The sequence below is a fragment of the Canis lupus genome, chromosome 4 (genome assembly GCF_003254725.2).
Source record: "Canis lupus dingo isolate Sandy chromosome 4, ASM325472v2, whole genome shotgun sequence".
Classification (NCBI taxonomy): domain Eukaryota; kingdom Metazoa; phylum Chordata; class Mammalia; order Carnivora; family Canidae; genus Canis; species Canis lupus.
Window position 1 is genome coordinate 42418131 of NC_064246.1, and position 23262 is coordinate 42441392.

The window sequence follows — 23262 nt, forward strand, 5'->3', positions numbered from 1 at the left end:
CAGAATACACCTCTAAATTATGCAGAGTTTTAAAAAATTCACTATTTCACAAACATTATCAAAAACAAAAATGACATAATATACCCATAAGTCCAGCCCTGCAACATATCTAGCTTATTATTCTATGATGCCTTCAAGTCTTTGTGCATGCAAAATCTCTATGCAGTATGCAGACAATTTGTGTTCTGCTTTTTCCAGTTAACATGACATAGCATTTTTATTATCATACTTCTTGGCCAAAGGAAAGGCTCTGTTTTTACTTACCCTCTGAGGTGGTGTAAGGGAAAGGTTTAGATTTAGAAGATTGACTTCTGGCCCTGCTACTAACTTGCTAGGTAGCCTAACTCTATTCATTTCAACTCCTGTAAGCCTCGGTTTGCTTATCAGTAACATGGGCATGGTAACAGCCTACCCACAGAATTGTGGTAAAAACTGACTTCTGTATATAAGGTGCTTGACAGTGTTTGGCTTAAAGCAGGCATTCATGAGTGTGTGACTCACAGGTAACAGTAATGTCTTTAAAACATGGATCTATCATGAATTAGAATATAAAGTACGCATGAATAATTGAGATAAAACACAAGATTGAATTCAAGTAAATTCTACCTTTGGGTTCCACCCCAGAATACAGAGTTTATGTTCACTCACTTGAAGTTAGAGATACTTAGGTGGAAAAGCTTGAAAATAACTGAAATTTATCACCAGTCTTTCACAGATATATTTGAGTGACCTGCCTTAGATCACAACATGTTAGAACTAGGGCTAGAAATAGAAATCCTATGTTCTCAAAAGCTTTGAAAGGCTTTGATACCAAATATCACCTTTCCTGCCACCACTGCCTCAACAAATAAAGCACAAAAAGCAGATATCATTAATTAATCAAAACTTTTTGAGAGATTGCACTGTGGCAAAATGAAAAAAAAAAAAACATACGTTGGGTATCAATATGGTAGTGATGACAAAATATTATGGAAAGGTAAATTCAGGCTCAGAGAGGCCATGTAACTTCCCCAAGAACACACATCTAGCTACTGGTGAATTTCAGAGTCTGAATCCACATCTGTATGTCCCAGTAATCTTTCAACTAGAATTTAAGTCAGTCAAAATCAATAGATATTTTTGACTGCCCAATCTGTGCCAGGTGCTATGTTAGGATATGTCAGTGAACAAGACAGATGCAGTCCTCCCATGAATGAGGCTTATTGTCTAGATGAGAAAACAGACTGCTTAAAGGCAAGCAAAGTGTGGTGAGTGTCAGGTAAGGTAAAGTACCTACAATGTTTATAAAATATTCATGCAATGAAAACATGTAAATGTGAGCCTCTATTCTCTGTCCCAGAATTTAATTACACTATAGATTAAACATGCTTACACATGCTGGCCTGGGAATTTGACCACCATTATTCTTCTGCATTATTTCTGTGGGAAAATGCAAGCTGAATTCTAAACTGATTCAGGAACACAGCAATGCTCAAAGTTGAGAGCACAATCATACTCCAAGTTGGTACCTGCTCTTTTTATGTGATGTCTTAATGCAATAACAGCAGATTTACCTTTCTCATTAGCTTCTGCTGAGTACAAAAAATAAAATTAGCATCAGCATATATTTCTAGAAAGTAGAGCAATTGAGATAGGAGGATCAATCAAACCACAAAGATTAATTATTGAGTATCTGCTTAGAATTCGGCACTGTGCCCAGAAAGTGTAGAAATATAGAAGAAATATAAGACTGGATCAGCCCAATCCTTAGAGTCTGTAAACCAGATATCAGATATATGTATAAGAGTAATTCCAGTAAATGGTAGGCTATGTCAAAATTTCAAGAGACTGGGGTGAACACATGACTAAGGAACAGCTAGGTGGATCAGAGATCAAGGAGGTTGACCCTGGCTTCAAAAGACAGCTGTAATTTGGATATTTGGGATGAATTCATCATGGCAGCGGGAGGAGTGTTCATTATGGAGAAAGGCATAAGACAAGGTAGGCTCTGAAATAATGAATAGACCATTGAGGCCAATGTTCAAGAGTATTGGAGAATAAGGTCTTGGAGGTAGTTCTGACTGAAAGAACATTTTGTCTTAATCACTTTGGCATCCTCAATGCCTAGAATGGTGCTTGACAAAGAGTGGGTGCTCAGTTAATGTTCAGTGAGCTGTGAAATAGAAAGACAATGCATTCATTAAAAAGAAAAATAACAAGAAAATGCTAGTCTTCTTTCATTATAAACCAGACAAGCATAACACGATAAGAACAAATGTAAAACTGCACATAATTAAGTGCTAAATTCTATAGTAAAGCCAAAAGTTGTCAGAATGCAGCAGAGAAAGTGACTAAAACAGGGCAAAAAAGGATCTGTGATTATTTCTTAATGGAAGAGGAAATTGGGTTGTGTCTATTAGGAAAGGCAAGGCTTGGCTCTCAGAAGTCCACAGTTCAGATGCTCATAGGGCAAGGCAGATAACAGAAACACGAGAAACCAGTCTAGTAGCATAACAGGAAGTGGTGGTGTAGACTTTATTAAATAATTTGGCAAGCCAAACAAAATACATCTGTGAACTAGATTCAAGCTGAGAACCACCAACTGGACAACTAGACAACCAAAACGAAGGAAAAAAGTGCATTCCAGATGGAGGAAACAGGTAAAGGTCAAGAGGAAGGAATATGATGGCCTGGGGGAAGAGCCAAAGCCTGGTTTTACTATAATGCAGAATATTAGCTGAAAATAGTGGGAAATGTAGTTGGAGAGAAAACCTAAGTTGAATTTGGATTCCAGATAAAAGAAAAGGTGATAAATGGAGAGTCAAAGATGACTGCAGCACACTGTTTTGCTTGGAGAAACTGTGCTAAAATTAAACATTTTATTTTCTAATCTGGGCTGCTAAATCAATTGTGTTTTCTTTTATAAATTTATTTTTTATTGGTGTTCAATTTGCCAACATATAGAATAACACCCAGTGCTCATCCCGTCAAGTGCCCACCTCAGTGCCCGTCACCCAGTCACCCCCACCCCCTGCCCACCTCCCCTTCTACCACCCCTATTTCTTTTCCCAGAGTTAGGAGTCTCTCATGTTCTGTCTCCCTTTCTGATATTTTCCACTCAATTGTGTTTATCGCTAAGATGAATGTTATGTTGCCTGAAATCTCCCTGAGAAAATGTCCATTCTAGAACTCTTCAATTGTTTTCGGAAAACTTTCTTTGTTCAGTTGCTAGCTGCTGCCCCCAGATTGTATACGACAGTTGGGGCACTATAGACAGATCTTTGGGTCACAAGCATCTTCAAACACAAAGCACTTCCTTCCTCACTTAACACATTTCACTTAAGGATTTACATTTACACCAGTTGAACAAATCAAAGTTATGGTTCCCTCAGTAACTGTAACCTGGACCAAACATAACTATATTTTTCTGCGTGGAGTAGGCTTTTAACTCATGCCTCCCAACTGTGAAGACATTATGCAAGAAATGCTTTCTGGAAAGCAAGTGGCTGGCCCAGTGAAGGTTTAGTGTAAATGGCTGTTCTTTTCAACTTATGCTTTTATGCAAAGGTTCCCTGCAGACAGAAATCTTCCAGAGCCCTTCCACAGCCTTTGGTGGTGAACAGAAAGATAACTTCTCCACTGCTGCAAGCTGTCATGCTTGCTCATTCATGGGTTGGAGCCCAGCTTTGTTATTCCAGGCATTTGCTGTCATTGAAAGGCACTACAAGGAACAGAGACTATATGAAAGAGTAAGGCGACTAAGGCACTTTTCCCAAGGGGCAAAATTCAAGGGACATCAAAAAACTCAGAATAGAGACAAATCAAATTTAATGCCATATTTTAAAAAATAGAAGTTAATTAAAAAAAAACTCATGATGAACAAAATATCAAAATGTTTATTTTTTTAATATTGCATGATATATTACTTTTCTTGATTACTGAATATTTGGTGCCTTCTTACACTCTGCTGCCATGCCAGGCAAGAGCTTCACTTGCCTTTCCCTTGTCCTAACTCTGAGAGGCAGTCCATGTGGGTGAAGCACAGAGGACGGATAGAGCAAATGAGGAGAGGCCATCGTGGATTTGGCTGTAGGCAAACTCCTTTAAATTTTGGTCATGGCAGATAAAAGAATATTGAAGTATTGAGAAATTCTTCTCAAGAAGTATTTCTAGTTGGTATTGATGGAACAGAATGTGTTGGATTATTAATTTTATTGGAGAGAGTTCTAGTCAACCATCAACAAAAAGCTGTCTTCTAATTTTCCAGGTGGATTCTCTGAGAATAAATGACGCAGGGACCATCTGGTAAGTTATACCAAACCATTCACTTTTCAAGCCTGCCAAGTAAAGATCAAATGACATTCAAGCCCCCACATGTTGGCCTAGGAGTTATTGCATGAACAGGGCTGTCAAATAGCCCAAATGAAATGCCATAGCTTACAAGGTCCTTGAGACCAAGGCAGAATTTTAGGCTTTTCCACATTCCCAGTCCCTTGGCTAGTCCTGGGTTAGTGCATGCTAACATTGGTTTAGTCAATTGTTCATTCCATGGGAGATTACATTTGTCTCCTGACAGGGTAGGGCAGTTAATAGGGTGGAATTCTCTAGTAAGGCCAGTCATTTGTCACAGATTTTGTTACTGTCTCTGATAAAACAGAGAAAACCCCTTATCTATCAGCATCCCTTCACATTGGACTAAGTATGCTTCTGGGCACTGCTCATCCTCAAAATGAATTATTTGTAAGTAAGCAATCACTCCTTAAATACTTCAAAGATAAACTTTTAACTTTTTTGTAATAGTGTTAGCTTTATGGACAAGTCGCAAAAATAATAAAGAAAGTTCCTATGTATCCTTCATCTAGCTTCCCTTAATGTTAAAATTTTAATGTCAATATAACCAGAGCACAATTACCAAACCAGAAAATTCACATTGGTACAGTCCTGTTAACTGAACTACAGACTTTACTCTAATTTTGCCATTATTCCTTCTAATGTCCATTTTTCAGTTCTTGGTCCAATTCAGGATCCCAGGTTGAATGTAAGTGTCATGTTTCTTAAGGTCCCTCCAATCTGTGGCAGTGCTTCATCTTTCAAGGCCTGAACTTCTCAAGAATACTAGTCTGTTATTGCTTAGAACATCCCTTAGAGCTTGGTGAATGATTTCTCATTATTAGATTGAGGTTGTGCATTTTTGGCAAGATTCCCCACATAAGTGGTGTTGTCTTTTTCAGTGCATCTTATCAGGAGGCATACGATGCTGATATGTATCCTTCCTGGTGATGCTCCTCTCATCACTTGGTTAAGGGGGTGGCTGTCAGTTTCCTCTACTGTAAAGTTACTATCTTTCCTTGCATTATTAAAAATGGATATTTTGCTCTGCATCACTTGCCATCAGGGAAATACAAATCAAAACCACAATGAGATACCACCTCACACCAGTGAGAATGGGGAAAATTAACAAGGCAGGAAACAACAAATGTTGGAGAGGATGCGGAGAAAAGGGAACCCTCATACACTGTTGGTGGGAATGTGAACTGGTGCAGCCACTCTGGAAAACTGTGTGGAGGTTCCTCAAACAGTTAAAAATATACCTGCCCTACGACCCAGCAATTGCACTGTTGGGGATTTACCCCAAAGATACAAATGCAATGAAACGCCGGGACACCTGCACCCCGATGTTTATAGCAGCAATGGCCACGATAGCCAAACTGTGGAAGGAGCCTCGGTGTCCAACGAAAGATGAATGGATAAAGAAGATGTGGTTTATGTATACAATGGAATATTACTCAGCTATTAGAAATGACAAATACCCACCATTTGCTTCAACGTGGATGGAACTGGAGGGTATTATGCTGAGTGAAGTAAGTCAGTCGGAGAAGGACAAACATTATATGTTCTCATTCATTTGGGGAATATAAATAATAGTGAAAGGGAATATAAGGGAAGGGAGAAGAAATGTGTGGGAAATATCAGAAAGGGAGACAGAACGTAAAGACTGCTAACTCTGGGAAACGAACTAGGGGTGGTGGAAGGGGAGGAGGGCGGGGGATGGGAGTGAATGGGTGACGGGCACTGGGGGTTATTCTGTATGTTAGTAAATTGAACACCAATAAAAAATAAATTTAAAAAAAAATAAAATAAAAAAAATAAAAATGGATATTTTGGGAAATAATTTGAGATAATGCAAATATCCTGTTTCTCATCACACTTTTGCCCATCACTTTTGGTCCCTGCTGATGGTTCTTCCTTCTGATAATGATGACTGTAGTGTTTACCTCATCAGAAATGAACTTTAACCATCTCTAAACACTAAGGCCTAAAGACCAAAACCCAATGAGATGAAAGATATCAGTCTCCTGCCAAATGTGCCTTTCTCACAGGTGTGAGATTAGATACCCAGTTTAGGTGCAGCAAGTCTATAGCAGCTGACTCATCATCCCCACCCCTCACCCATGTAGGAATCTGGGCTCTTTCTCACTGGCCTAAGTAAACACTCAACACTACTAGAGAAAAAAATCATTATCAGTGGATAAGAATTGCCATGGGAAATTGAACACATTTCTATATCTCTGCTCTAGGTTGAGTGTTTAGTTTGTCTTAAAACTGCTGCATCCCTGAAGCATCCTCTCTTTGACCATGAGAATTTGTAGACAGCAAATCCAGGGCTACCAGGGAAAAGAGAAGTGCACTAGCAGCTCCCCTGTGCTTTGGGATTTTTATTGTTTTTGGCAACTCTGTTGAGTCCCAAGCAGTGATGTACCGGTATGTGTTTATCAACTGTCTCTCTAGGAAGACAAAAACAGAGGCCTGGATATACAGTGTTTGCCCATTCTGTAATATGAGGACTCCCTTCATGATTGACATCACTGAAACAGAGCTGGGAAGAGCTGGACAGCAGCAGAAGAGCAGTAAGTACTATTTCTATCATAGACACAACAGATGTAAATGACCTCAAACACACAGATAAGAATAAAGTTTAGTAAGATAATTAGGAAGTGGTGTGTTTTGAGTATCTATTTATTATGTTTGATTTTAATATAGCTTATTTAATTATAGATATTTATATAAATTTTTAATAATGGTAGTTATTTAACAAATAACTCACAAGATTCCTAAAAATTTAACACTTGGTTCTCATGAGCTAGTGTCAACCAGGTCCAGCACAGTAACCCCATACAGTAGTTATGAGTGAAATTCTGGAACACCTCAAAGGAGCCCCTGAGAAGGCAAGATGACACTTTTCTCCAGGAACCCATATGAGATTCAGATGCCCTTCAGGGAATGGCTTTGCTCCAGCAGCAGCATCTGCAGCTTCTTGGCAAGCCTCCTGTGGAGGCTGTGAGGGCTCCAAAGCATCTGGCTGCCACCAGGCCTGGCTCAAGGGCTATTTTCAGTGCTAATGGGGTGCAGAGTCCTCTCTTGGCCCTTTATTGTTCTTAAAAAGAACTATAGGCCTGGAACAATTGGAAGGAGCACAGGAGGGAAGGGGAATAGAGAGGCAAGAAAAAAGTTACAAGTGCTGCATATGGATTATATGCACAGATACAGTGCTGTGTGTTTTCACAGATGTTCTTGTTTACTGTAATCCAGACATATCTGGAGAAATAGCATCCCCATTTTACAGAAAGAGTACATGACTTCTCAAGGTTCCTAAGCTAATAAGAAGCAGAACAAGATGTATCCCCAGCTCTGTTCATTACTGTACCCCCAGCAGAGAGAATATTGCAAGTGATAGCAGCTCTTAGAAGTATTTGTGGATGGATACGTGAATGTTGCCTGACTTCAAAGCCTGTGCTCTTACCTCTACCAGGGAAATGAAGCTGCATAAAGTGTTCTTAAATGGCAAAGTGTACACATAAAGAGGCACAAAGCAATGTGTATGAGAGGTTGCTGTTGCTGAGTTGAGAGTGATATGGGGGATTACCTCCAGGCTCTGACTTTTACTAATTTTCCAACCTTGTTAGTAGTGCCACCTGGTCTCTTTCTGAGGCTAGGCTTCCTCACCGGTAAAATGTAGACAGTAAAATTTACCTTCCCATGTGGTTGCCAGAAACAAACAATTGTGATGCATGAGAAAATACTTTGCAGGCTAAAGTGTGCTGGGAAAGAAGTGTATCATATGTCACTGTCCATGACATTATTATGATACCCTAATTGACCTAGAAAGGGCACATTTAACACCATGGAAGCAGAAGAAGAAAAAGGAGTGAAAAGAGAATGGCCTTGAATAGAAGAAGGTAGAGGATTCTCATCTATTTCAGATTTAATTTGGGGCTTAATTAGCTGTTTGGAATGCACCACTGACAAAAGAATTTTTGCAAGCCTTGTCTCCCTACTTTTTGTTTAAATATGAGGGAGCATACAGGTTAGAAGAAAACCCTGCTGCTTCTGCATGGTGGTATTGATTCCTGGGAATTAAATGGTAATTCAAAAAGGCAGCAGCAGCCTCCCTTTAACCCTGCATCAAGCAGGCTGCCTGGGATTATCGGAGAGCCCAGAACTAGAATAGCCATGGAGGGTATGCTTCAGAAGAAGACATTCAACTACAGACTTGCTGGTCTGCTTCTTTGCACATGGTAGGTCAGGGTCAGTGCTGGACCAAGAATGCCCTCTAGTCTAGACTGCTCCCTGTTTCTACCACAGTCCCTTCTCCATCCAACCAAACCCTAATAGAGCTGCCTATGCTACCTCTCTTTTGTGTCAATGTCTGATCCCTTTATAGGAGGGGCGTGAGTGTGAGTGTGCATGTGTGTATGTATACACTTGTTAAATCACACATGCATATTCAACACATTAGACAAATCACCCATAGCAGGTGGGGGAGATAGGAGAATGGAAAAAAAGAGATGGAGATAAAAGGTAAGAAACACACACAAACAAACAAAAAGGGAGCACCTTGCACATACCAATGATTGTAATGTGTCATAAACTGAGGGCGATTAACTCAACCCCTGCACCTGACATCCAAGGAATACAAAAAGAGAAAAGAGAATACCCTCCTAGCACTCAGAGCGGAAGACTGAGGGGGAAATCAAATTCCACCACTAATTTGGGCAAGTCATATTCATTCACGTATTCACTCCTACAACAGATAGCTTTGTGAGCCAGTCATTGTGAGGGAGGTGGGCAGAGAAGGGTACAGCTGCTATGGTTGGTCTCTGTCCTCATAGCAGTCCCAGTCCCAAAGGCAAAGAAGTCCACAGAAGAGGACAACATAGATGCCATGACAGAGCAGGCAAAAGCTGCTCCTAGGACCACAAGAGAGGAGCTAGGGAAGAAGGTTATTGAATGAATTTTAGTGCAGCAGGAAGATGGAGAGCCAAGGTGAAATTGGCAAGAAGCCAGGCTGAATGTGTGAGCTCTACAAAGCCAGGGGTGCAAGAGCTTACTCTCTGAGCTTCTGAGCTCAAAGCCTGGCAGGGGACACACACGAAAGTGTAACACCAAGTAATTAGTGCTATAATATCAGTCTAAATACACAGCTGTGAAGACACAGAGAAGGAAGTCCTTGATTCTGTGTGGGGGTTTACAGGGGAGAGTATGAGTGCATAGAATTGAGAAGATTTTAGAAAGGAATTATTGTCTGAGTTGAACCAAAATGGCTTTTAGGATTTTACTTGCATAGAAAGAACGGGAATTGAGGACATTCCAGGCAAGAAAAAAATGCATGAATAAAAGCCTCTACCACCATTAAGCTGATGAATAAAAATATCAGAAATTGCAAACTGTTCATGCCTAATAGTGTGCTTTGGTTAACCGCTCCACCAGATTTAGTCAATGTGCTCACAGGGTTTAAAAAAAAAAAAAAAAAGCTGATTCTGGCATTCTCTACTTCTATAAGGCAGGTATAACCAGCACCATCTCCTGTTCAGACTTAGGAGTCATCTTTACATACTTTATGATTGCTAAGCAGGGTACAAAATGATGACTCTTCTTTCTGCTCGAGGAATGAAACATAAAAACGAAAAGCATGTTTTAAGAGATGGGGGGAAAAAAACACTCCCCCTGGATTTGGGGCAAAATTAAATCTTATGAGTTACTCAGCAGCCAGCAAGGCACAGAATGAAGCCAGTGTGAAACAGCCTTTCAAAGTAAGTGGAGTTGACAACTAACCTTGCTTGGGAAGGGGGAGATAGGAGTTAATAGAGGGAGAAGTCAAGCCTTTCATCCTTCACCTGAGCCTGTCCCTTTCATATGCCAAGTGCAACTCTTTGCAAGCTGGGGGAGAGAATTTAACCCTAGTATTAAAAAAATATCAACACCCAGGATAAAGCAGACATCATCCCCTGAGTCATAAGCCACCAGGGGTTACAATGAATATGGTAATAACAGGAAAACAGAGCTTCCGCATGCCACACCTGCTGTGCTGGGCTGTAATTAACAAACATTGACAATCAATTGAAGATAAGCATCCTTTCCCATCACCCAACACAAAATGTCCCCCAAAAGAAAGCTTGGCATACTGTCCTATAATTTCTAGATTTCTACATGTGATTCTATCTCTAAGCAATGGCTCCTGCAGTTAGATAAAACCTATACTTGGGTTGGGGAGACAGGCTGTTCTGTGGTGCCAACAAGGAACAGTAAAAGGAGATGGCTATGCTGAGAAGCAGAGAAGATCCAAAAACCAGAAGAAAAATGCAGGACATTTTTCCTGGGAGGCTTTTTAAATTTTTCCTCCAAATTTCCAATTTTGAAAAATTGGTACCTGTGGAAACCAAATAGCATGCCTGATAGTCCGAATTTTCAAAGTCAGATCTTTGTACAGACCATGTCCCCACTAACTGCATGACAATGAACTTTTGAGTACAGATGAATGTGCTTGAAGATTTTGCCATTTTACGGTTTATTAAATGCCATATTGGAAGAGGCTAGGTTTTATATACTGGAAAGGGTTTTTTAATTAAGAAGGTAAAGGACTGAGGATGAGAGTCCAACCAGTCTTCCATTTCCAGTGAATACTGAAGATAAAAAAAAAAAAAAAAAGTAGGTCACATTAGAGTGATGGTCGTTAAAGTGTAGTCGTTGGCTGTAGCATTCACATCACCTGGGAACTCAGAAAAATAAATTGATCAGGTCCCATCCTCCAAACATAACGATCAGAAACCTGTTTTAGCAGCTCCTCCAGGACACAGTGATCCCAGCTCAAGTTTAAGACTTTCTGCACTAGAATTGTGGTCCACGCCCAGGCTGCTTATTATCCCCACCTGGTAAAGTTGTTATTGTGAGGCCCCCACCAATCCCAGATCAATTAAATTAGAATAGCTGGGACTAGAGCCTTGACATGGCTACTTTAAAAAACTCCTCAGGCTATTTAAATGTGCAGCCAGAGTGGAGAGCTGCTATATACCAGAATAAGAGCAATTTAGATGATATACTTGGAGACTTCTGAATGTCAGTTGGGTTCAAAGTAATAATGGCTACTGAATGAGTCTCCTTCATGGAAGAAAAGCCTTTGAGAAGAAGAGAGATTCCCAATTTATGAGCTGAAGAGATTGGCTGTGAAGCTTACCAAGAGCATCAGAATCTTATACCAAACCCAATGGTAATAATAGTATTTAATAACTCATCCAACAAAGACAGTTGTTCACCCTAGGAAAGAGGTAGGCTAGGCCCCACAGTCAGAAGTCATTATAAAAGCAATGTACCCAAAGACAGTAAAGAGTGACACCACACCTCCCACACACTTCAAGTCCAAACGCCACAATCCTCCAAGGGGAGCTCAGAGTCTCCCACTCACGTCTCAGCTTTGAAGCCCCCAGTACCCAGGGTATGTAAGACAGCACGTTCTTTTCACCAGTGTCTGATGTTACCCAGAATGCAAAATGATGACAATCCATCAGAGCAGAACTCTCAGAGTCCACTCACATGGGATGAGCAGAGCCTGTGCACTGCTGCTTAACAAATGAACCATGAACTTCTACCCAAATCAGGGAAACAGTTAACCCATTATAAGTGAGCTCCTCAAATTGGGGTCTACTGGCATATCCTGACAATCTAGTTTTTTTCCCCCATGAAAAGGGATGTGAGGATAACTGACTATAAGAAATATTGCAAATTCTTTTCAACAGGAAGAGGCAACATTCTTTAAGATGTTTCTGGAGAAATGAGGAGCCAGCTCTCATGTTCTTACACTAAGTGAAAGTAAGACCAAACTCTTCATTAATTTTTTTGTAAAGATTTGGACGCTTGGATCCAAATGCTGAGAAGCAGAGAAGATCCAAAAACCAACGTTTAAGCACCTGCCTTCAGCTCAGGGTGTGATTCTGGAGTCCTGGGATCGAGTGCTACATCGGGCTGCTTTCATGGAGCCTGCTTCTCCCTCTGTTTGTGTCTCTCATGAATGAATAAATTTTAAAAAATCTTTTAAAAAGTTTTTTGTAAAGATCAAATCGCAAAATTGGAACCAGTTCAACAGCTGGTTGGTGAATACAGTTAGGAAAACACTCCCATCATCATGACAACATCACAGAATGAATCTTGATTATCTAAGTTTTGAGGTATTATTCTCCATTTCCCCTAAGAAAAAGGAGGAGAAAGAAAAATGAGAGGGAAGCGACCATGCTCTTGTGTCTCTAATACCCATGATAATGCAAACTTTGGAGTCTGACTGACCTGGGTTTGAATTTTGACTTAGTCATTTATTTGCTGACTGGCCTTGAATGGTAAATCTATGAATTTCAGGTTTTTCATCTTTAAAATGGGAATAATAATCCTTAGCACCAATCATGGTGAGCCGAATGAAAACACAGATCGCATAGCACAGTGCCTACAAAATAGCAGCTGTGATCATTAATTATTCACCCTTGAACACCCAGCTTCAGTTCCTTTTCGAAGACTTCCTTGACAAAAATGCTTATACATACACTCACACACAGAGAGACACAAACACACATATACACACTCAAAGTCTTTGTAGCTCCAGCACATTTTGTATGTATCCAGATTTTAGTCATTATATTATGTTGCAATTGCTTATTTATATAATCTGTATAGATTTTCTTAAGGAAAGAGACCAGGCTTGTGTGTCCTCAATGCCTGGCACATAGCTGGTGTATCATATACATGAATGAATGAATGAATGAATGAATGAATGAAGCTACTGCATTTACCTAGTAATGAGATAAGAAGCTGAATTAAGATGGCAAAAATGGAAAAGACAAAACACATAAGGAAGTTGATAAAAATTGTTGACTATAGGATACAAACAGTAAAGGAATAAAATGCTCTGCAGTGTTTTCTACTGATAGCAAATGATAGATATAGTTCATCCCAGAAAGCCCTTCTTTGAGCATTTTCTTGAGAGGTGGAGGAGTGGGGGAGAATGCTTATACAAATACATGCAAAATACTTGGTTGTTTAAGTCTATCCAGTCCTCTGAAACCAGCCATCTAGGAAAAGAGAGCCCTTGGACATTACTCAAAGAAAAGGTGAGGTTGCCAAATGAACCTGAGTTAAATCAGGAACCCTTACCTTCTCCTCCAAATCTAAGAATTCTACATCTTTCCTGTTACCACCAATTTATCTCCCTTCCTCTCTTCTGCAGACTCTGCCCTTTAGAAGCCCTCTACTCATTCCCCTGAAACTTTCCTTTCAATATCATCCCTGCCGAATCTCTGAATGATGTCTACCAAATATACATTGGCTTCACTGCCATAGCCACCTCCCTACCACCATCCCACTTGTCACTCTGTCTCTAGAGTCTAGGCCTGAGCAATCTGCTCAGCCAGAAAGAGCCTTAACCATTTTCATCATTATAGGATATAACTAAAGAAACAAAACCAAAGTAAATCAGCTAAGAAAACAAATAAGAGGCTTTTCTTGACTGTGTAGACATAGGAAACTCTCCATCCTGTCTCTGCAAACAAGGGTTTTAGTAAATGGACAAGTCATCTAAAAAGTCTGCAATATGTCCATACCTACACCCTGAGAAATCCTGTCCAACAAGAAATATGGTGACATGATGCTACCTGCTTAACTCCGATCCCCAAGCCATCTTTCCCAGCCATGAGGGTTAGTCACTGGAAATATAAGTTCACTGAGCAAGCATTGCATTGACTTTTATCTTTAGACTTCAACTGCTATTCATCAGCATCAATATTTTAGACCTTAATCAGCACAGTGCTAGTCTGAGTCCAGGATATCTACATCATCATGAGGACTCACCGCATCCTGACAGCTGAGGACCTCCAAAATGCTGTTGAGTAGCTCGACACAGTACTTCTTCTCCTGGACCTGGTGTTGCATCTCATCTTTTTGCTCCAGCAGCTCCTTCAGTTCTTTGGTGATGACAGGAAGCAGAATATCCCGGCATTCTGGAAAGAAGGCAGTTCAGAGGCATTTGAGCGTCCTCATTCTGTAGTTCCTTTTCTTCCTTCCTTCCTTCTTTCCTTCCTTCCTTCCTTCCTTCCTTCCTTCCTTCCTTCTTTCCTTTCTTCCTTGCTTCCTTTGTTTCTTTCTTTCTAGATAATTTTTCATTAAATAAATAATTCATGAATATGTACTCCTTGTAAAAAAAATTAAATATTAAAGGTTAGGTTAAGATTTCCTTAGAACATCATTCACAATTCTAGTCTTTCTCCCAACACTCACTCCCCAGAGGAAACTAGTTCTTTTATTCTATACATATGTGTGTAAAAGAATTGTATATGTATGTACATATATATATGATTTATGTATATATGAATATAAAATGTATATATACATACAAAAAAAGCATAAAATATGTAGTATTTCATTTTGGCCTCCATTTAAGTAAGTTATATCATATTGTGATGATAAGCTTTCAAGATCTTTTTATAGTTTCACATATGTATCAGTAAAAGATACACTGTCATTTTGTTTTTGTGTCCTTTTTATAAAAGGGGATTATGCTGCATGTTTTTGTTTTGTACCTTGATTTTTCTTCACTCAACAATTGGAACACTCACCTTCTTGGAGCACTTTCTATGTTATTACACATAGGGATCAATTTAATTATTTGTAGCTGTTGTATAATATTCTCTATTATGGACATATTTGTTTATTTAGTCATACCCCTCATGATGGACATTTTTCACTGGCACAAATAGTACATAAGTGAACAATCTTTCAGTTGCATCCTTGTGCACAGTGATTTTCATTTTAAATAAATTAAAATGTTTGCAAGGAAGGGTATCTGTCTTAGCATTGCTGTCTCAGGAAATTTCTGGAAAGTGCTGAAGTCCTGTACAGCTTTTTTCTGTATTTTTCTTGAAAATGGTGAAACTTCCAAGGACCAAAAAAAATTCCCCCAAATTTTCTTTTTTTTTCCCCCAAATTTTCAAGCTATCTCCATCCATCCATTCATCTTCTAGAGCTGAGATATAAATCCTATATACCAAAATTTCATTTTAATTCAATACAACAAACAGATATTGAACATCTTTGATGAGGAAGACACTGTATTTCCAGAACTATAGCAATAAGATAAGGTTCTCACCCATTAGATACTTACAGTCTGACAGAGATGATTAGCAGCAAAAACAAGGAATAATGGCAGAACATGGACTAAGATAAAGATGGGATGGAAGAGAGAACATCTCTTGTCTTGTCAGCCCAACATCTACACCTTCTCTAGCCATAGCACCCTGGTTTCACTCTTGAGAAGCCACTCTGCTATGGCATATAATGCTAGGGATACTCTCACAAGGCTGCCTGCCCTTCTCTGGACAAGGCCTGGACATCTGATCCTAATTAGGATGACCCCCTGAAATCTGAATCTTGAGGGAACTTTATTAACAACAATTGCTGACAGTGCTAACATACTGAATGCTTACAGTATGCCAGGCACTGTTTTAAGTGTCTTGCATGGGTTACCTCAGTCAGTCTTTCCAATGATTTTGGAAGGTAGATATCACTATTTCCCCATTTCACTGATGAGGAAACAGAAGGACGTGGCCAAGTGTACACAGCTAGTATGTGATGCATTCAGTCTGACTACAGAGCCTGCACTCTTTATCAGAATGATCATAGATGAAGAATAGAATATTTCTTAGAGCTCAGCTGTCTGCAGGGAGTGCCCTGAAGAGGCTGCCCATGGTTGCCTGCTGGTTCTTCTCCCACTGCTATTCTGGGTCTCTCTTCTCTGATGATTGGTTCCCCAGCTTTTCATCTGATTCTATGAACTACTCCCTATCTTCCAAATACATTAGTCTCACTTAAATTTAGCAGAGCAGGTTACTGTGGCTCACAACTAAAGAATCCCAACTGGTAGAATCATAAAATGTCATGAGGGAGACATGAGGGAGAAATGATCTCTGGTTAGAAGATTCATGTAGGACTTTATAGTCTCTGATAGAATTGTGTTCCTTCTCTCTGAGCACGAATCTCAGTTTGTAATTAAATTCTAGTTAGTATAAATAGTTAATGTTCATTTATCCAACTAAAGTGCAAGTTCCATGAGAGCCAGACTAAATCTCAAGTACCTAACATAGTAACTGAATCATAGTAGTGACTTAGTAAATCTTGGTCGAATAAATGGGAGAGAAATTATTTGAGATGGTCATTGATGAGTAAATGACACTGACATAGGAAGAGTGAGGATTCAGAGTACATAGATCTGGGTAAACAGAATAGTCTCTTGGAAGTAGAATAATGGGAGAAAATATTTAAAAGGAAAGTTCTTCAACGCAGTGGGAGGTGAAGGTTATAGTTCCATGGAAACAAAATTATAGGCAACCAAAATTTTGATTTGGCTTTGCTTAAAATTATAGGTGAAATCATAGGTCACGGGTTTAATAATACTTAACTTGGACTCAAGAAATTGTTCACCTGAGGACTTTAAAGAGTAAAACGTTCTGTGTGAACCATTATCCTTTTTTTTAGAGAGATAAGGGAAAAGACGGATAATATTTCCATACCAGTTACCATAACATTTAAGTTAAATCTATACCTGGTCCATATCTTACCACCATAAGGTTGAATTTTTGTCCAGATCTATTTATTAAAAGGGATAAGGAAAGTTAATGCAATGTTCATTCAGAATTTTGTTTGAAAAGTTATCTTCTAAAGGATGTTGACATGTAACTTGAGAAATTTTTGTTAGAGAAAATGACATGTGTTAGCAAGCTCAATGTTGAAAAACTAAATGAGTTCATTTGAAGTTGTAAACTCTTTGCCATTAGATGAATGGCTTCCGCAACTTGCTGAAACTTAACTTCCCAACTCTGCTTTCACTGATGTCACAAATAAAACCAACCAGAAGCTAAGAATTGTGCATTCTCTTCCTAAGTTAGATAAGGATTCTAAAGTCTTCCTCCTTCAGAAATTAATTCTGCAATAAAATTAACAATCTAATAAAGGAAATTTAAAACACAACAAAAAATCTTGTTCTTCCACAGGTCTCTGGGCAAAAGGAAGTCACCAAAAGATGTGTTTTAAAGAGATTTGTGTTACTGCAGCATATAGAGTAGCTGGAGGAAGAAAAGGACAAAGGGCAGAGACCAGTGAATATGTCACCTGCAGTAGTGCAGGTGATGACAAATGAGAATATAAGTGCTGGGTTCTACCCCTCTAGATTCCTGACAAGAAAAAACCTGGTGCCTTTATCTCTGGGCAGTGACAACTTGTGAGGAGTGTTCATACAACAGAGCTGTGTAGTAACAAAGATCAAGTTTTTCCTTAAAGGTTCATTCTGCTGGTGCTCTAGTTGAGATACCTCAGTTAGATCCCATTATAAAGATGTGAATCCAAGGGAAAAGGCCACTTAGGAGATTTTAGATGTTAATGAAGATCTTCTTGGGAAGTTAACCAGACTTTAAATTCTACTTCAAATAGAGCTAAAATAGCAGATTCTCATAGAGAGATCTGGTTTTGAGCTCTCCATCCCTACAAGTATTTAAGTAGTAGGTAGTTGCCTATGATGAGAAGGTATTCAAAGAGTTAGATGAAAGGGTGAACTAATGGTTGTTAAGTCCCCATCCAAAAGTCTAGGATTCCCACAAAATACGGGTTGAAAGGAAGTGGCAGAAGGAAGGATATTTTTGCTAGGTGCAGTAGATGTGTTTGCATTGTTTACAAAACACTGATGCTGTGGGAGCTGCAGACCGGGCCCAAGCAGAAGCAGTGGTTTATCAATCTGAAAGTCATCTGCTTTACAGATTATCAAAACCAGCATCCCCACAAGACGAAGCCTCCTGGTCCTGAGAGTCAGCAAAATTTTAGCTGAGGAGGCCATTAATAACATGGCCTGTTTTTCAGAAAGTACTTTGTCTTCTCATTAACCATGATTTCTCAGAAACGTCTGGCTCCTCTGTTTTGAGATGAAATAATTTTTCTCGTTTGTAATTGGAGCTGTGAAATTATATTAGCCTGTAAAGCTTCAGGAAGTAGCATTTCTAAATTGTGGCTTGATTGTCAAGCAAACACAAATGGTTTAAAAGATAAATGTTTCCAGAGCCTTAAATCAATCTTTACAGACAGAGCCAATGAATATTAGAGACCTATAAACCCACCCCAGGTACCTGATACCTGACAAAGACTGGGAGATCTGCCACTGGTGGCAAGTCCAAATTGTAATTGGACCAGCAGTTAGGAAATTGCAGAGCTATTCCACTCTGAATTTTCACGGAAAGGAGCTTTCTTTTGTTGACATGATGACAGAAAGAACAATGCAGTGTTTCTGGGTTCTGGTTTCTCCCTTCTTAGAGAAAGTTTTGTCCTATTGAAGAAGGTGCTACTACCAGAATCCATAGCTCTCTTGAAGTGTGATATACTTTTGCAATGATTTCACAATTCAGGGACACTTTAAATATGAAGGCCCTTTCCCTCATCTCCTTCTTCACAATATTAGTCCCATGGAAAGAATGAAATGGAGATGCCTTGTTCATTTAAGAAAATCACCTTAAGATGCATCAGGCCAAGACTACAACTGTGACCACAGTTCCAAACCCAGCTCCAGAGTGAACATGCCTAAGAACAACAATCTGAACTCACCATCTTCCCCATGGGTCCACTCTTCCTCTGCTCTGTCTCAGAGTGAAGGCACCGCAGTCCCACAGTCAACCAAACAAACTTGCTCCCTCTCTCTGAACCCAACACCAATCTATCATGAAGTCATATTCATCCCTTCCCCAAGCCAGCCTTCTCCATCTTCCATTCTAAGTCTCCTAAACCCATCTCCCCACTTCCAATCTCAGTAGCAGGAATTTCCCCCAAACTCAAACCTGACCACAGGACTCCCTGCATAATGTTCCTCTGGTTTCTAATTGTCCTTAGGGTGAGTATTGTGAACTCTTTGGCATAGCTGAAAGCCCTGGTGACCAAAACCTCCCTTACCACCCCATACGCCACCCCCTACACTGTCCCAGCCTCTTCTTCTCCAGCTTCTCAGTTTTTGTACAACATTTTCTTTGCCCAGGATGCCTTTATCCCATCCATCTGTACCTGACTTTTTCTTGCCTTCTGGGTCTTACTTAGATTCCCAAAGCCCGAGGACAACATTCCCGACACCCCAATATGACTTGGGTGAGCCTCTCCTGTGCTCCTATAGCACTTGAACTTCTGGCTAAATCATTTGTCACACTATGTGGTCACTGTCTGTGTAATGGGATGAGCAGTGAGATTCTTGTTATCCCAGAAATAAAGCTGAGGCCCAAAACTGGAAGAAAAAAAAAAGAAGCAATTACCCCATATTCTAAATTTAAATTGTCTCCAGTAGCTAGAGTACACCTCAAGGTTTTCTGAGAGGTACTGATTCAGTACCAGCTCCACACCAACCTCATGCACCTCAGCCCAGAACTGAGGGAGGATCAGCAGAGGCCTGTGGATGTAAAGCAGTGTCCAGAAAGCCCCAAAGTGGATGTGGAGTGAGGAAGAGACAAAAGGATCACTAATGAAATATATGAAAATGAGACTGGCACCTTCTATCCCTACTAGGGACATGTTGGTTGATCTTCAAGCCCAGGTGCATCCCAGTTCTGCCAGTAGAATGGAGGGACATGAGAACACTTGGGAGCCCCATCTCACTAGAGGGAGAAGGGTTAAACATAGACAAGGTATCCATGCGAGTGGTTCAGGCATATCCTCAGCATGGTTACCCCATGTCTAAAGCTGCCTGTGGCAGCCTTCACTTGGAGTTTCATAGCCAGCCCTTTACTTTGTCACCCACACAGGTTAATGGACTCTTCAACCCCATTTAATATTTTACAGGCTTTCAGGTGAAACTCACTCTGCTTTAGCCAAGTTCCTGTTGACCGAAAAATGAGTTCAACTCAGCTCAACTCTCTTGGGGGGACGATGAGAAGCTTGTAGTTATCTAGGCTTGCCCTGTCCTCCCCACAGCTCTTTTGGCAAACAGAGAAAATGCTTGATTGAAGCCCAAGGCGGATCAGTACAAGCTTGGCTCAGTGCTTTCCTTCCATTTGGTTGGGAACCATTTACAGGTGTCTGAGGCCATGTAACTGAAATCATCTGGATGTGGAGGAAGACCTCCACACACAATTCCAGTCTGACAGATGGCAACTTGTTCTCACGTCCTCCCTCTTCCAGCCACTGTGTCATGAAGAAAAGTAATTCCACCCACTGGTAAATCAATAACTACCCACAAACTTCATATTCTGGATCAGGTTACAAGCCTTTTACGACTCTAGCAGCATTTCCCCCCAACGCGCGTTCTTCGGCAGCAACTCATGACTCACTTTCCTTACCTCCCTAAAGGCACACCTAATTACAATATCCAGAATCATCCTTCACTCCCCCTCCAGCCTGCATCTGCCATGATGTACATCTTCACTTTGTGAACCCTGAGGGCCAAAATATGACTTCCCAGCTAAACAAACAGCCTATTTAGAGATTTCAGAACTCAGCAACTATAAAAATTCTCTTTAGGTATCTTAGAGGGGTGAACACTAAAGAAGAAACGTACTTCCAGAACTTTACTGTAGATATCCACTTCACGTTCAATCCAAGCTATTGCTTTCACTGCATATCCTTTATACTTAACATGAAACATGACATTGCACTAAATCTATAAGAAAATATCCTATTAGAAGTTGAAATTGGCTGTTCAGAAATATAGTGACAACAGGAAGGACAGATTGATACATAGTTGCTGGAATTAAGAGGATGTATATTTGTGCCCCAAAAATATCACAGTGATTATAATTTGTAAGCTCTGATAGTCTATGTGTAATCATTTATATCATTGAGTATACACACATTACACACACACACACACACACACACACATATATGTAGAGAAAGGAATTGAGGGAGAGAGGGAGAGAAAGAGGACAAATAATTACTGTAACAGATACTGTTCTACTGGATGTTATATTCTAGTGGAATATCAAAAACAGTTCAAGAGGATAATAATTGTCTTAGGTTGGATTCTTCAGGAGCAAACTCAGAGATAAGGTTTGAGTGAAGGTGACTTACTTATCAGGAGGTGTTCCAGAAAACACCCTGAGCAAAGAAGTGGGACCGCGAAGGGGAGGTGGCCAGGCAGGCTACAAAAGCAGGCAAGTGTCAGAAAGCAAGTTCTGGGAACAGTGTGGGCCACAGGGGTGAAGCAGCTGGGGTATTTTGATCCCGGGGATGGAACAGTCACAGGCACTGTGAGTGCTCTCAGCACACAGGCAAACAGGCCCCTGCAGCCTAAGGTTAACACAAGGAGGCCAATGCCAGCTCTGGGGAGAGAAAGTCCTCCTGGAGCTGTTGTACACAAAAATGCTCATGGATCACAGGTGACATGGAGCCCTGGAGTTGATGTTGCTGCGACAGACAGCTGCCAGCAAGATGCTGAATCCGTAACAGGAGAGAGTCTGGATGTGCAGGGAAGACCACTCCCCGAGGCAGTTAAGAAGTCCTCTTTGAGATGGAGATTCTTGAGCTGAGACCTGAGGGTGAGAAAGGAACCACTTGCAAAGATCTCAGGAAAGAACATTATTCCACGCAGAGAAAATGGCATGTGAAGGGCCTGGGCTGGAAATCTGCCCAACGCGTTGAAGGAATCCCGTGGATAAAGTGTGGCCAGATTATAGAACATGGGTAACATAATAACGAGATGACAAACTTGGAGAGTCTGGCTGGGACCAGGTCTCATCAGGCCCTATGGCCCATGGCAAGGAGTTTGACCCTTGAGTGGAGGTAAAAATGTTTTGGCTTTGTATTTTTAATGAGGATTGCAGGTGGGCCTAGAGAAGAAGCCAGAACACTGTGGAGGCTTTTTGAGGAGGGAAAGAAAAGGTCTAATGTTTACTGAGCCCTCACTATCTACCAGGCATTTGCTGTGTGAAGAGTATATCATTATACCTATTTTGTGAATGAGGAAACTGAAGCTCAGAGAGGTTCAGTAACTCACATAATATCACACAGCTGGGATTTTAAGCCAGGAAATGTGCTGCCAGAGCACATTCACTTCTACTAAACTATATGGGGAGAGCAGATGAAAGTTTGATTAGTTTATAGCATGAGAGACAGACAGAAGTAGAGGGACTTGGGTCAGAGTCCACATATCTTGCTGATGGATTAGATGTGCTATATCAATGTGTGAGCATATGCATTTTGAAGATTTGAGTGAGAGAATAATAGATTCATTTTAGAGTTATCAGATTAGGATCTAATCATGGGGACGATTTCATTGCCTCAACTGGCAAGTAATGAAAAGATTCCCTCAACATTTTTCCAGTGGTGGAAAGTGGCTGCAGAGGTGGCCCGTCATCATGCCTTCTGAAAGCTATTAGGGCATAATTGGTGTGTTCTAACAGGTACCTGCACTTTCACTTACCCCTTTGCACTTTCCAAGATCATTTTCACCGCCACTGCTGACCAGCCTCCTCCCAGCCAACTCACTCATGAAACCATAATCCAGCTCCATAGAAAGTGCTTTTAGGAAAATAAAGGTACAGATATGGCCAATTGAGTCATGATCTCAAATTTAATTTGTCCCTAATGCTTAGAAAAATTACATTCACAATGCCATACCATATGAGTGTAGCTCGGCCTGTTGTAAGACTGTCTCACCCACCTCCTAACCCTGGCTAATGGAAGGAGAAGCAAATGGAAAAGCTTGGGGTAGAACCAAGTGGCCTCTATACTGGATAATCTGGGCCTTCTCTAAAGGAAGATTCCCATCAAAGTAATATGCTCCATTTCAAATTCATGCCAGAGAAGAAATGAGTCAAGTTAGCTTTTTGATTGCAAAGAGCTGGGTCTTACATCCCTTGCGCCCATTTGGTTCTAATTCCGTGACATCTGGAATTCAAATTAATTTATAAGTACTTAGGATACCTATTAAAACAGTCAGTACCACCTCACCTCTCC

General features: G+C 40.4%; 2 protein-coding genes across 2 annotated transcripts in view; one reads left to right on the plus strand and one right to left on the minus strand.

Moving 5' to 3' along the window:
* Positions 1–4450, plus strand: part of INSYN2B (inhibitory synaptic factor family member 2B) — a 150567-nt gene extending 146117 nt beyond the window's left edge. The window contains exon 4 of the mRNA XM_049109156.1: positions 4247–4450. Within this exon, the coding sequence (XP_048965113.1) occupies positions 4247–4259 (13 nt within the window). The 3' untranslated portion in view covers positions 4260–4450. The remainder of the gene's footprint in view (positions 1–4246) is intronic.
* Positions 1–23262, minus strand: part of DOCK2 (dedicator of cytokinesis 2) — a 397914-nt gene that overhangs the window by 237902 nt on the left and 136750 nt on the right. The window contains exon 26 of the mRNA XM_025434190.3: positions 14146–14294. Within this exon, the coding sequence (XP_025289975.1) occupies positions 14146–14294 (149 nt within the window). The remainder of the gene's footprint in view (positions 1–14145; positions 14295–23262) is intronic.